Source organism: Pollachius pollachius (assembly GCF_949987615.1).
Source record: "Pollachius pollachius genome assembly, chromosome: 2".
NCBI lineage: Eukaryota > Metazoa > Chordata > Actinopteri > Gadiformes > Gadidae > Pollachius > Pollachius pollachius.
In genome coordinates, this window is record NC_136935.1 from 22945751 (window position 1) to 22960874 (window position 15124).

At 41.6% G+C, this 15124-nt stretch overlaps 1 protein-coding gene across 4 annotated transcripts in view; it reads right to left on the minus strand.

Moving 5' to 3' along the window:
- lnpk (lunapark, ER junction formation factor) overlaps positions 1-15124 on the minus strand; it is a 52734-nt gene that overhangs the window by 15729 nt on the left and 21881 nt on the right. For all 4 annotated transcript variants that reach the window (XR_013811615.1, XM_079730101.1, XM_079730100.1 and 1 more), the window contains exons 5-10: positions 13811-13947; positions 13369-13427; positions 13041-13081; positions 12667-12750; positions 12344-12395; positions 11570-11689 (exon numbers count right to left, since the gene is read on the minus strand). Coding sequence is in view for 3 of the 4 variants with exons in the window: in XM_079730101.1 (XP_079586227.1) it covers positions 11570-11689; positions 12344-12395; positions 12667-12750; positions 13041-13081; positions 13369-13427; positions 13811-13947 (493 nt within the window). In the remaining variant the exon portion in view is untranslated. The remainder of the gene's footprint in view (positions 1-11569; positions 11690-12343; positions 12396-12666; positions 12751-13040; positions 13082-13368; positions 13428-13810; positions 13948-15124) is intronic.

Below are 15124 nucleotides of genomic sequence, written 5' to 3' on the forward strand. Positions count from 1 at the left end.
TAGTGTATAAGGGATACTGTGATTTCCCCGCTGTTTACAGCAGACCTCCTCAAACCATTTCGTGCTCATGCTCACAAAATTGAATCTATTGAATAGTGCCCATAGCACGATTTTCTGGCTTATTTTGTGATACACAGAACGAAATAAAACCATTGCCTTTCAATTTAGATATTTTCTTCGACTACAGAAGGGGTGTGCGCAGATAGTAGAGTGCACCCTCTACTTATGTATGTTAAAACAACAAATGCATCAAAGGGTAAATGTAGTGTATTAAGGATACTCTGACTTCCCCGTTTTCTTCTTGGTTGCCATTGGCCTGCTTGCACTGTTAGTGGCAAATTCCATTCCAAAAGCTTTACAGCACGACTATTGTTGTGAACAGTGTTACCAATACATAATTTATCTTTAATTTTTTTACCTGATGGAATTATGTTTTCTTTCCCTACGAGAGTTTTGTAATTTGTTATTGCATATTAATTAAAAAATATTAAAAAATAGTAATAAAAAGAAAAATTATATATATACTTTTTCTTTTTTTCAATACATTGGTAGTCAAGGCGGGGCCCTATTGTTGTTATGGCGGCCGCCTTAACCATACAGTGCTGGGGGAAACACTGGTTGTAATTTGTCTATTTTCAATTGTTTTAAGAAAAATGAAGACACAAGACCAAAAGTGATGCCATTTTAAATGTATCATGATCTGAACCATTCACTAACATACTTTACACCATATCAAACAGAACGGTCAAAGTAACAAACAATTAAAAGAACAAGAAGAAGATTATTTCATAACTATTTACATGGGCTATAAACCTAAAATTGCTTGAGGCAAATGTGGATGTTAATGAATGCTTCAGAATGTTGGTCAGGGTGTTAAGCCAATTGAGATTGAGGGACTTCATTTATAGATCAAGTCAATCCTCCTCGCAGGCTCCGCAGCTCGGCTGCGGGCAGCCCGGCCCCAGGCTCCGCAGCCCGGCCCCGGGCAGCCCTGCCCGGCCACGGGCTACAAAAACGCCAATTCATACTTTGCAGTCACGTGACTACCATGGCTACCTGGAGGGCAACAGACGCCAACAAAATGGTGGCGAACAGCGGCCAGCCAGGGGAATTGCAGCCTTGCAGATTTCCAATGCTACAATCAATCAACTATTTAGACCATAAGTGTTCACATTATATATCAAGAAAAGATAAACATACTCGGAGCTTGTGATCCACACACAGCACCCGCTGATGTGTTCATTGCTTTGAAGTTGGCAACGTCTCGACCAGACGTGGAGTTTGGAGATATTTACATTTATCTTATAGAGAATCCGTCACCTTATACCGCACAAAAAATGAAAGCCTACAAAAGTACGGATAGCTAACCTTTTTTCAAAAGTGTTTCACAACGTTGTCATATGGGAGGTGAAAAAGAGTAATATCTTCATAATCAAAGCAAAGTTGATTGAGTACTATCTACCCGCAAAACGATCAACAAATAGCTTTTTTCTGAATCAAATAACTTTTAAGTAGCTCTTTTATTGACCAAGTAATGCGGTAGCGTCGACACAAGTTACATTTTCTCAAGCATTTCTGAAGTTCCAGCGTGGCGGAGTTTTTTGCTGCACTAATAAAACTGCTTAGGATCGTTTGGTGACGCCTCCGCCAGTATTGCCAGATTGGGCCAGATTTCCAGCCCAATATGGCGACACAGGCTTTCCCCATGACGGCAGAGGAAGGGTTATTTTCATTTTTAAATAATCGTAATTATAATGTGCAATTAAACAATATATATTACTTATGGCAAATTCTAATCTTATAGACAATAATACAGTTTTTCTCCTTTTTGGATGGGATCCGGTAAAAACATAACCCCGGCTTCACTCCTCGGCAGTTAAAACATCCAATCGCACAGCAACTATCTGGCATATCGTTTTCACATCAAAATACCAACTTTCGTTCGTATGGTAAAACTGGAGCGTCCTGGCAGATCCTTGATTAGGTTACTAAGTTGCTAGAGAATGTTGTTCTTGCCCGCCAGCCACTCGTCGCGACGTCACGTGTAAAGTATGAATATAAGCGAACAGAGCCGAACTGTACCGCAACGAACAGTAGCGCACCGCTCGGTGGAAACGAGGCATACGACTGAGCGGGTTCGTTGGTAGCCTGGTCCGACCAGACTCTCGTACTTCATTTCATTTGCACAGAGAATCTGGACCTACTCAATTGACAAACCTTAACTCACTTAAAGGCGGGTGTCTGTTGAAGTTTACCTATTGGATCTGCCCAGTGCCACTCAGGATCTGACATAACCAATCGCTAACGTTTGGCCGGGAATCTTTACAGCCTTGCGCGCAGGCTGTAAACAAACCAAACACTGTGCGTGAAGATGTCCGTCAACGAGAGCTGACTTTAACGTCATTGTTCTCAGCCACTCCCTCTGTTCGCTGATTGGACGCAGAAAATTTGGATGGAGAAAACCCACTAACATGCCGCAGACATAGTACTGAAGGGAAATTCAAATTGAGCGGAAGTACTTAGGCGGGCAGAGCCAGGCTAGTTCGTTGGTTTTCGTAGCCTACACTTGAGGGGATAACCCCTCCCTCTGAGCTGCTGCCTATTGGTTAATAGCGCAGCCAGGGATCCAGCCTTTTCGTGAATAGACGTAGGCGGGATCCAGATCCCTTAGTTAGTCACACCCAGTCAGAGAAGGACTTTCCTCCTCGTTTCCATTAGAGACTAATCTCTGTCTTATGCACATTTACTCTACTGTTGGAGGTCATGCTCCTTTTCCCGCCTTTTCGAGATAGCTAGAGCAGGGTATATGCAGGAATCATAGAGATTAATTTACTACCTTTTACTACCTCCACAATATTTTTTACTACCAACACGACATCAAGCAGCGGGGCGGGGGGTATGCAAAGCAACACTTACTACTTACTATAAAGGTATAAATGTGACACTGTCATACCCATCATAAATAATGTTGAGTCGAGTTTCAGTTGTCCTTACCTTAACCTAGCCCTTATCTGAATTTTAACCTTGGCACTTCTTAAAAACAAAAGACACTTAACCATAAAAATTAATAAAGATTAATAATAAAGTGTGTCTCATCACACGCACTTACCCACAAACACACATTTTCACACACACAGACTTAGGCAGGGAATTACTGTCCCAAAGGAGCAATTTATTTTAACAATTTAACTTATGTAACAATAACTTACACAGGACTTTGGACTTAAAAACTGTCCAAAGAGTCCATGGAGTGGTAATGAATGGAAATCATGGGTATTTAATAGTTGATGTGATGCATGACAGTTTGAACATGTTTGAAAACTAATTTTATGAGAGAAGTTAACAATAACAACTTACAGTGGGGCAAAAAAGTATTTAGTCAGCCACCAATTGTGCAAGTTCTCCCACTTAAAAAGACGAGAGAGGCCTGTAATTTTCATCATAGGTAAACCTCAGCTATGAGAGACAAAATGAAAAAAAAAAATCCAGAAAATCACATTGTCTGATTTTGTAAGAATTTATTTGCAAATTATGGTGGAAAATAAGTATTTGGTCACCTACAAACCAGAAAGATTTCTGGCTGTCACAGACCTGTAACTTCTTCTTCTTTAAGAGGCTGTTTACCTGTATTAATGGCACCTGTTTGAACTCCTTATCAGTATAAAAGACACCTGTCCACAACCTCAAACAGTCACACTCCAAACTCCACTATGGCCAAGACCAAAGAGCTGTCAAAGGACACCAGAAACGCAATTGTAGACCTGCACCAGGCTGGGAAGTCTGAATCTGCAATAGGTAAGCAGCTTGGTGTGAAGAAATCAACTGTGGGAGCAATTATTAGGAAATGGAATACATACAAGACCACTGATAATCTCCCTCGATCTGGGGCTCCACGCAAGATCTCACCCTGTGGGGTCAAAATGATCACAAGAACGGTGAACAAAAATCCCAGAACCACACGGGGGGACCTAGTGAATGACCTCCAGAGAGCTGGGACCAAAGTAACAAAGGCTACCATCACTAACACACTACGCCACCAGGGACTCAAATCCTGCAGTGCCAGACGTGTCCCCCTGCTAAAGCCAGTGCATGTCCGGGCCCGTTTGAAGTTTGCTAGACAGCATTTGGATGATCCAGAACAGGATTGGGAGAATGTCATATTGTCAGATGAAACCAAAATATAACCTTTTGGTAAAAACTCAACTCGTCGTGTTTGGAGGAGAAAGAATGCTGAGTTGCATCCAAAGAACACCATACCTACAGTGAAGCATGGGGGTGGAAACATCATGCTTTGGGGCTGTTTTTCTGCCAAGGGACCAGGACGTCTGATCCGTGTGACGGAAAGAATGAAAGGGGCCATGTATCGTGAGATTTTGAGTGAAAACCTCCTTCCATCAGCAAGGGCACTGAAGATGAAACGTGGCTGGGTCTTTCAGCATGACAATGACCCCAAACACACCGCCCGGGCAACGAAGGAGTGGCTTCGTAAGAAGCATTTCAAGGTCCTGGAGCGGCCTAGCCAGTCTCCAGATCTCAACCCCATAGAAAATCTTTGGAGGGAGTTGAAAGTCCGTGTTGCCCAGCGAAGGCCCAAAAACATCACTGCTCTAGAGGAGATCTGCATGGAGGAATGGGCCAAAATACCAGCAGCAGTTTGTGAAAACCTTGTATATACTTACAGAAAACATTTGACCTCTGTCATTGCCAACAAAGGGCATGTAACAAAGTATTGAGATGACCTTTTGTTATTGACCAAATACTTATTTTCCCCCATAATTTTCAAATAAATTTTTTAAAAATCAGACAATGTGATTTTCTAGATTTTTTTTTTTTCATTTTGTCTCTCATAGCTGAGGTATACCTATGATGAAAATTACAGGCCTCTCTCATCTTTTTAAGTGGGAGAACTTGCACAATTGGTGGCTGACTAAATACTTTTTTGCCCCACTGTATATAACAATAACAATAACAATGTTACCGGTATTCGTCAGGTGATAACTTTAGCTGGCACACAGAGAGATAGAGAGAGATACAGAGGGAGAAAGGAGAAGGGGGGCTGTGGGAATTGAGATGGCAGAGGAAAGGAGAATACATGGAGACATATGTAGAGAGGGAGAAAAGAGATGAGAGAGGCAAGAGATGAATGGTCAAGGAGAGAAATGTGAGATTATACAGTGACAAAAGTTTCAGTTGTGCAGTCTTTTCTTCAATCCTTTCCTCCAATTGGTGGAGTTCTTTTTTTTCTTTTTGCCTTCTGCGAAGTGTGTTGGACTTGGTGATAAGTTCAGCCATTTTTGACACGGCCTTTCCCTCAGCCTGCTCAGCCAACTTGTCCACGTCATTTCCAAGCGACTCACAAACACGGCTTAGTACGTCACGCTGGGTTCTGTGGTCCAAAAGCTCCTCCTCCACTGCCTTCCTCTTCAGAGCATGTGCGGCACTCTCCTTGTTTTTTTTCTTTCTTTCTGCCAACACTAATGAGTTGTGCATCCCCATAAAGCTCTGAATGTTCGTTCTGAAGGAGCTTCATCATCTTGAGATTGACATTTGGGCCATCCATACTGACAGACAGCAGGTGTCTTAAATTGAGTTTTGCAACACATTCCTATGAATTGTCACAAAAAAAAGAAATAATTTGTTCTTTGGTTTTTGGTTATTCATGAAACTCTGCTAGACAGTAAATACAGTCCCAGTAGCTAAGTATATGTCAATCATTTTTGCGTGATCAAAATTTAATTAGGCCATCAACCACATCCCAGGTGTGGACATTGCAGATTAAATGTTCCATGTCTTTTTAGGACTTCAAAAAAATCTCTAGATCCGCCACTGGGTGCAACGGATCACAAAACTCATGGTTCGGATCATGTCACGGTTTTTTAGTCACAGGTCGGATCATTTTCGGATCAACAACAACAAAAAAGATAAGACCAATGTGACTTTGAATACAATCTTCAAATGTGTAAAAACAAAATAAAGTGAAATATTAGGTAATAATCCTGCTTCCTTTAAGCATGGTAAATACTTTAAAAAATTGCTTGTGTCCGCGGATCACTTGCGTCCCGAACCGTGAGGGTTGATCCATTGCACCACTACATAAAATGTTCAATTAAGCAATATCACACGAGAGGGAGTGCTGTTGTACTGAATATCAGCACGGCTGTGATTCGGTCATAGGTACGAGGCCGTAGGCCGAAGATATTCACAGCAAGACAGGGACTGAACTGTTGCCAAGCGACACATACACACACTAGCTAGCTAATAACATTAACGGTACATGTATAGTGATACATGTATAATTAAAAGTCCTGGCACTGTTATACTCTATATCAGCAATCATGGAATGCCTCTTGTCCAATCAAATTACTTGGTCGGAACTAACTGTTGTATAAATAGAGATATAACGACAATAAGAACAATTATTATTATTATTCACAGCCGTGCTGATATTCAGTACAACAGCACTCCCTCTCGTGTGATTGCTTAAACATACAATCAATTATCCACTTACTTTAATGCTTTCCAGCAAGTCTTCAGCCCTTGCATGCCCAAGGAACTGTGATCCAAAATATGAAGACGCCACGCGGTCATCTTTCCAGAACCGAACGTGAATATCCATCTGTTTCCTCTTAAGCGACTGATTAAAAGACTCGTCGAACATCAGCACAAATGGCCCAGAATCATTGATGCTATCTGTGAGAAGTTTCTTAAAATGAGGAGCAATTCCAAAACCGATCATATAGGCTGTTTTATCTTTGCCACACGCAAAACTTGTGGCTATTTGGGAGTCCGTGAACATGCTCGCGAACACTGCCCCTATACCTTCGTTCGAATTGTACGAGTTGTGTTTGGCTGCAGTGTTCAGGCACCAGAGAACCTCAGCCCTGAGGGATGACATTTGAAATTGTGATGGTAGTAAGGTCTGTCCGTCTATCGCTGCTGAGGTGCCAGCAGGGCTAGTGGCATTTGCTTGTGTTGCCGCGATCCCTGTAGTCCTAGTGCTACTGCTGCTAGCACCGCAAAACAATGACATAGAGAGGTGCTCCCCCCTTGCACGAAGCCGCTGCTGGTGAATGCTCGAAGCGTTGTGTGATTTAATCACTTTAATACCGTTCCATGTCACATTGATCGTTTTTTTGCGCAACAAGCAAAAAGCTTCTCGGTCATTTCCCATCACGGGTTTCAGACAGTCTTTAAATGTTGGGTCGTTAACCCACGTTTGTGAAAACTTGCATTTACCCATTTTCTCACAGAGCTAGAAACTCAGCCGTACAGAACTCTGAGGGGAAAAGGTGGAAAATGTTGGCGGCGTCACTATAGCAACCAGCGACGCCAACTCAGTTCAGGTCCTGTTAGCACCGTATACTGTATTTTTTAGGCTAGACAAAGTTAAAACATGTAAACACAAATATTAAGAAAACAATGGAAACTCACTATATATTGAGGTGGTGATGAAAAATTTACTACCAAGTCAAATGAGGTTTTTTACCTTTTACTACCTTTCAAGGGCCTTAATTTTTAATTTTATTTTTTACTACCTTTTACTACCGCGCGGACACCCTGTAGAGATGCCAAAATGTATACGCACGTTTCCCGGGGTCCCGAGAACGACATATCCGAGATTTGGAGTTCTAGCCCTGCTTATGGACAGTAGGTGTACACTAGACATAAATAGGAAGCACACTCGGGAGGAGGAATGACCTCTCACAAATGATGACTTAATTGTTTCAAATAACCCTGCCTCGTTAAATCAATGAGCTTGGTTCTATGTTCTGGGTTTGTTCAGAATATTGTGCATATAACATGTACATGTACTATATGCAGGATATATGTGTGGATGTTAGAGAAAATGAAATAATGGCCATAGGTCGTTAACAAGTGCATATGGATACATACGATAACTGTGGGAAGGGGGCGGTTGATGGCAACCACCATAGCAACCATGGCAGTCAAGTGTCGTGGATGCAGGCCCATTGAAAACAATAGGGCAAGTCACATGTTTAGAGCCGTTATTGTAATGCAATTTCCGGGTCTGCTGCAAAAATTGGATGAATCGGATTGTTGTTTTGACAAATCCATAACTACAGCTTGCAATGCGCAGCCCTCCCCCTCTTCTGAAGTCCAAAAAAAATCTCCCGATTGAAATGCATTGGTTTAATATTGAAATAATTATATATTGAAATACATATTATATATATATATACACAATTATTTAGTTACAATAATATTATGAGTAGACCAAGTAGCTTTTATTCAATTATCGTTATAACAAGATCTGTATCTGACTATTGAAAATCCACTTCCACCAATGTGGAAGAGTGGTTCAGGTATAAGCAGACAATATTAAAATATTTATAATATAAAAACTAGGCTATAAGTACAGCATATCATACATTTGACTTGTATATAGAGTAAGACTAGATGTATGTATAAGGTTATAGGCCGAATTTGGTCGCAATTCATCCTCTTCTGGCCCACAGATCGTCTCATTGTGTCGCGCTGCTCGGTAGTGATGGGAATTGAGAACCGTTTCTTGTTCAGAACCGGTGCCCAGTGAACCAATTCCTTGGAATCGTTAGCATGCCTGCTTAACGATTCCGCTTATCGGTTCCGGTCGTTCCAAATGTGTCACGACGCCACACACTCGCTGCTTTGTTTTGGTTCAGAACGCAGCAAACATTGCGCCGAGGGAGAAGCGCTCTAAAGCTTGGTTGTATTTCACGCGAAAAGACGACAATATGGCCATTTGCAACAATTGTAAAGTTTCCATTTTGTCAAATGAGGGAACTTTTTAATCCCAAATTATTGAAAACGCTAGAGGTAACAGTAAAAAAATTTACAGGAAAACAACCTCAGCAGGAAACTAAAGGCTTGGAATTAAAAGTTAGCAATCAGCTGGTGAGAGCCCCTGTTGTTCTGGCACAAGAAATTAATTCCTTCGAAATTAAATCAATTGATGATTTGGTGAAACAATTCACATCTTTCAAGGGTCCTGATCAACAGGTTCCTGCTCTATCTGACAATGCTCATTCCAAATTTTACATTGAAGAAATCACAGAACCAGAATTTATTGATATCATCAACGGCTTTGAACAACTCTAAAGCCAAGGATATTTATGGACTCGACGCTAGCTTTTTAAAATCACATAAGGAGGCTTTACCACCCCCAATCATGCACTTGGTTAATTTATCTATAAAAAATTAAATTGTCCCTAAGGCGAGGAAATTGGCCTCAGTCACCCCAGTATTTAAAGCTGGGGATAAATCTGACATGAATAACTATAGACCAATCAGCATTCTACCTATTACTTCCAAAATAATTGAAAAATGGATCACTAAACAAATCATTGAATTCCTCAGCAATAGCCAAACACCTTTACATCCCATGCAGTTTGGGTTTTGGCCACACCACTCAACCGAGACAGCATTGGCCAAAAAATCTAATGTCAGCTAAATAGAAATAGATGCGATGGTGCCGTATTCCTACATTTAAAAACAGCTTTCGACACGGTCAATCACAATGTGCTGCATCTAAATTGTCCCATTTAAATTTTTCTGCTCAAACGATTAATTGGTTTCACTCATACCTGTCACACAGAGAACAATGCACTGTGGTGGGCGGGGCCAGTTCTGCTTACATGGGTTGTCCAGTAGGGGTCCCCCAAGGGTCCATAATGGGGCCCATTTTATTTTCATTATGCATTAATGATTTACCGGAATACTGTTTACATGTTAATGTCCAGCTTTACGCCGACGACACTGTAACTTTTACTAAAGGAAAAAATCCTTAGGAGGCAGCACGTGTGCTCTCAACAGCTCTTACAAACATGCAAACATGGCACAATAGATCGTGCCTTATCTTAAATGCAAAAAAAAACGTTTGTTTATACTTGTCGAAGCAACCTTCTACTACTATGCTTTCTCAATCTGGGGTGTTCTTGGGCACAGAAGAGTTGGAAGTTGTTAATGAGTTTAAATACTTAGGCGTGACTATAGACTCGAGAATCTCTTTCAAAAACCAAGTTAAAATGATATCCAAAAAAATGTAATTCAATCTTTGTAATTTTAAGCAAATCAGAGGATCCCTGTCAGATGCAGCTGCTCTGATGTTTCTGCACTCAATGACACTTTCACATCAGAACTACTGCATCACCAGCTGGTCTATGTCGGGTTCCACTATCCTAAAACCAGTTAAGCTTCTATACAAAAAGGCACTCAAGACTAAATTAAATTTTCCTCTATATGCTTAATTTATAAAGCACTACATGGCCTGGCGCCACCCCCACTGCAAGAGTTTATTAAATACAGACAGACTCGGATCACCAGAGCTGTTGTAAATAGGGACTGTGAAGTTCCTTTTAGAAAAACCTCCTTCAGCCGTAACGCACTGTCCATTAAAGGTAGTGCATTATGGAACATACTACCCACAACTATAAGGGAATGTCCCACTCTCGCCACCTTCAAGAGCCAAGTAAAGGTCTGGCTTAGAGCCAACCAAACGTGCAACCACCTATAACTGTATGCTGTACCGTATTTTCCCAGTAGAGCATACTAATGAATCGTGTCTCCGTTTTAACACATGCTAATGAATTGTCCTGTTTTTCTTTTTCTTTCTGTTTCTCCTTGTTTTATATAGCAAATTTTACTATTGTATATCGTTCGTCATTTGTACTATAACATCAACCTGCCTTATGGAATACAGATGGCAATTAGCTCCTTGGCTACAATCTGGCACATTTATGTGTACTGCTGTACATGTTTATTAATGTGCATTGTCATGAAATAAATAAATAAAATTAAAGTAGCAAAAGCTGAGGGGGCAGGGGGGGAGTTTGAGACTGAGGTGAGAGTCGGGGGAAGGAGAATAACCCGAGGGACTCATGCTGCTCGGACATTCCATGAAGGGAACACTTTTGGGATATATATATACACGGTGAATTAAAGACTGGATCAAGGCGCGGGCTGATCAGCTGGACTGATGGTTCATCCAACCTGGACGAGGAGCCGGTGCGGAGTGTGAGAGACAGACCTGTGGTGAGTACCTCGCACCTAACCCCCTAGATAGGTTAGATTGCACTCACCCAGGTCAAGTACCTCAAGTTCAGCACACCACGTAGGGACAGACTTGGGTTACGGGCTGCCTACGGTCAGCATCGTAACAAGTAAGAATAAAGTCGGACAATCGTGCTCTGGGACACGATTCAATAGATTCCTTTTCGTGCGCATGAGCACAAAATCGTGTGATACCGGGTTGCACCTCCAGAACTGGACTTTGGGGGTGTCAGGGTTAGGGTCAGGGGGTTCTAAGCGAACAGGGTTCTCTGTGTTAAACGGCACAGAGTGGAGCTGTGGCAGTCAGGGACAGCCGTGTGGTAAGCTGTCCCCACGGGGAACTTCATGGCATGAGAATCCACTCTATGTCGAATAAAAGAGCACATTCTAACCCTACGAGGACAGGGTGGGCGCACAATCCTTTACATTGCCAAATAAATATTAATATGATTTAGTCATGAATACAAAACTTTGTCTTCCGTTTCTCTGATATCCTGTACCCGTGTGGGAATTCCCTTACCCATTGGTGTGGCGCCCGGGGCCATTGGAGGGCCTGCCCCCGGGGGTGAAGTCATCATCACCATACCAGCCGGGCCCACCATCGGCATGGGCCTGATGGCCACGCCCCTCTGACGAATCTCTGATGGGAGGGGCAGCAAAGCCTTGTCAGCAGTACCAAGACAAACCTTTCCGATTCAGGATATAAAGACTCTAGTCAAAGGGAAAGGCCTCCTGAATAGTGCCGTGTTGGTGCAGTTCAGTTTGTTAGTGATATGCACACCGGGGTCATGCAAACTGTCATTGGGCTCATATATATAGGGTTCAACCTTCCTATTGGTTCTACTGTCCTATTAGTTCTACTGTCCTATTGGTTATACCTTCCTATTGGTTCTACCTTCTTATTGGTTCTACTGTCCTATTGGTTCTACGGTGTGGATCACAGTTCTACTTTCATATTGGTTCCACTGTGTGGACGCAGGATTCTACCTTCCTATTGGTTCTACCATATTATTGGTTCTACTGTTTTGATCACGGTTCTACCTTCCTATTGGTTCTACCTTTCTGTTGGTTATTCCGTCCTATTGGTTCTTCCGTCCTATTGGTTCTACCTTCCAATTGGTTCTACTGTGTGGATAACAGTTCTACCTTCCTATTGGTTCTACTGTGTGGATCACGGTTCTACCTTCCTCTTGGTTCTATTGTGTGGATCACAATTCTACCTTCCTATTGGTTCTACTGTATGGATTACGGTGCTACCTTCCTACTGGTTCTACTGTGTGGATCACGGTTCTACCTTGTCCTGGTCGTGGAGTCATCTGGAGACATACTGGAGTTGACTCCAACTCCTACAAAAAACATATGAAAAACATCTACAATCAAGTCTTCAACACGTGTTTAAATTCCCCTATTCCCGCCTGCGACCGTGTTGCAATGCCAAGATAAATGCAAGATAAAAGAGACACCAGTACCACACAATTCCATCCCATCTGGTAGGGGTTGTTTAAATATTTCTTGCGGCGCACTAGTAAAATAAAGGCTGGTCCTGCTGAACTCTGAGTTGGTGCTGCATGAACCTATGGATATAGGGATTGAAATAGCACACAACACCGTGCTCACCGCTTTCTTCTTGGCCTCGGGGTCAAAGCGTTCTAGGATGAGCTTGGCATTCTTGTAGGTCTCCGTTTCCATCACTTCCTCCAGCTGAAATCAAAAACCTTTATCTCCACCTCAAGCTAGACATTTTAGTTCTGTGTTGAAATATTAATGATTTTATAATCTTCCTCATTAAAACACTCTGCTAGTGCATCAAATGTTACACGGTTTGTTACTAAATAACTACAACCCATTCATCTAGCTGTTGGGACTGTATTTGACACATTACCTGCAGAACTATTATAATTTGAAAGAAAACAACAACATGGTACCCCATGCACACAGAACAACCCAACTAGCACCCTTCACAAGCTCTGATTGGATGCTCATATACTTACAATCTTTCTTTTAGACACCTTCAAATCTTCTAATTTATCATCTAAAAGTAGAAATAGAAACAATGTGACAAAGTATCTCCCCAGTGGGCAGATGAGAACTCCAGACCTGCCTCAGTAATGGCTGGGACAGTATGGCACATTTCCATAAGGTGTAGTATTGTAGCCCGGCACATACAGACCATGATGTCTGTAAAGTCTGCCGTTGGCAGCACTTGCGGGATATATTTACATTGAACTAAATTGAAAGACAACATGGAACAAAAACATAGAACAAAGAAGAAACCAAAAAACACACAGATGAAACTGACAGGCGAGGAGAGATGCTTACTGTTTCGTTCTGTGCGTTTGGAGAAGAGATAGACCAGCAGTTTCCTTGAGAACCACACCCTGAGGGAGAATGACGGCCACAACAGATGAGAGAAGATACTGCTATTTTCACATTGGTTTAAAAGCAGGGTTAATATTAAATATTGGTTCCATTGTGGTATGCTGGTTGCTATAGCAACACCAGTGATATAACGTCGTACTTTACATGCAAGAGGTATAGTATATATTAATGAAAAGACTGATAAATCAATGTTATAAACGTATGCCATTCAAGGAAACCAATGTGAAATGAGTCCATATGGCGCTAAGAGCAGAAAGCTAACCTTATTCAATTTAAAATTTAACATTGACATTATCCCTAGATGCAGATATACAAAGGCAAGTCTGGGCAACTTGATTGTAAAATCCATTTCATAGGAACCTATGTGATGCTGCATACTCACAGCACAGGAACCATGAAGAACGGCAGGGCCATGGCGATCCTCTGGATCCATGACTCAGGGAGGTAGAGCCAGTAGACGACCAGACAGGTCAACAGGTACAGCACTGAGGAGTAGAGGAGGAGCCTGCCAACCCACAGCTGGGGAGAGACAACGCAGGACAGTCATTCACGTATTGATGGACACTGGGTGAGAAATGCAAAGGCTCAACTTCTGCCTCTGCCGATATTGGCACCTGCCCAAAACTCATATCCAGCAATCTATAGTGATTGTTTCAATGCGTTAAAGGGATACTTCACCGGTGGAGACATGAATCTGTATTGAAAGTGGGTCATATATTTAGTCAAATAGTAACGTAAATAGGGCTGCAACAACGAATCGATAAAAACCGATTACTAAAAGCGTTGGCAACGAATTTGGTCATCGATTTGTTGAGTCGCGCGATTAATGCGGCACTGTTTACAGCCAGCCGCCGACAGGTTGGTTCATGGTTCATGCACGCCCACAGCGAGCTTTAGTGTGAGCGACCACAGCTTGTATTTTGGTCAAACCTTAACACTGGACTGTAGGCCTATATAAAAGTGTTGTACCTTCACTGTCTTTGGGTTAAAAAAAACTCCTTCAACTCAGTATCCATCTAGTCCAATCAAAAACTCTGTCAGCTGCTGCTGTTGCAGACAGTGTGCAGACGGGCTCGGAGTCGGCACCGCGTGCATCAACAGTCATTCAAAGCAGCGGTAGTAATCACACAACCGGACGGTGTAGAAAGTCCCGTCAGTTAAAAATAGTAATCCAGTTTTTAAATTCATGTTAAAATCGGCAGGATATAGAGCTATTTATCTTAAAAAATAGTAGCAAACGGTGACAAATATGATGTGCTCAGGTCGGCTCAGTAATATGATTGATGTGTTCAAATGCAACACATAAGAAAATTAGATTTTGGCGAAACTTTTTTTCCCAGCAATATAAAATAGATAGTAAAGATGGAATTATGACATGTTTAACGTCCTATCTTGAGCTATGATCATCTTATCAGCAATTAAAGCGATAATACAAGTTATATTTCAACAAAATAATAGAAAAGTATCAATAGTGGTATCAATAAAGACTTGGATCGTTAAGGAGTCTTGAAAATGGTACCAATATCAATAAAAATTAACAATCTCCTGTCATCTGAGAGAAATTAAGATGATTTAATTTATTTTTAACCGTTAGCATTTACCGGTTAAAGATCTTATCGGTTAACCATGGACATCCCTTATATACTGTATAAATGTAAATCATACATTGTATGTTTTTTTTGTGTTATCTCAGTTA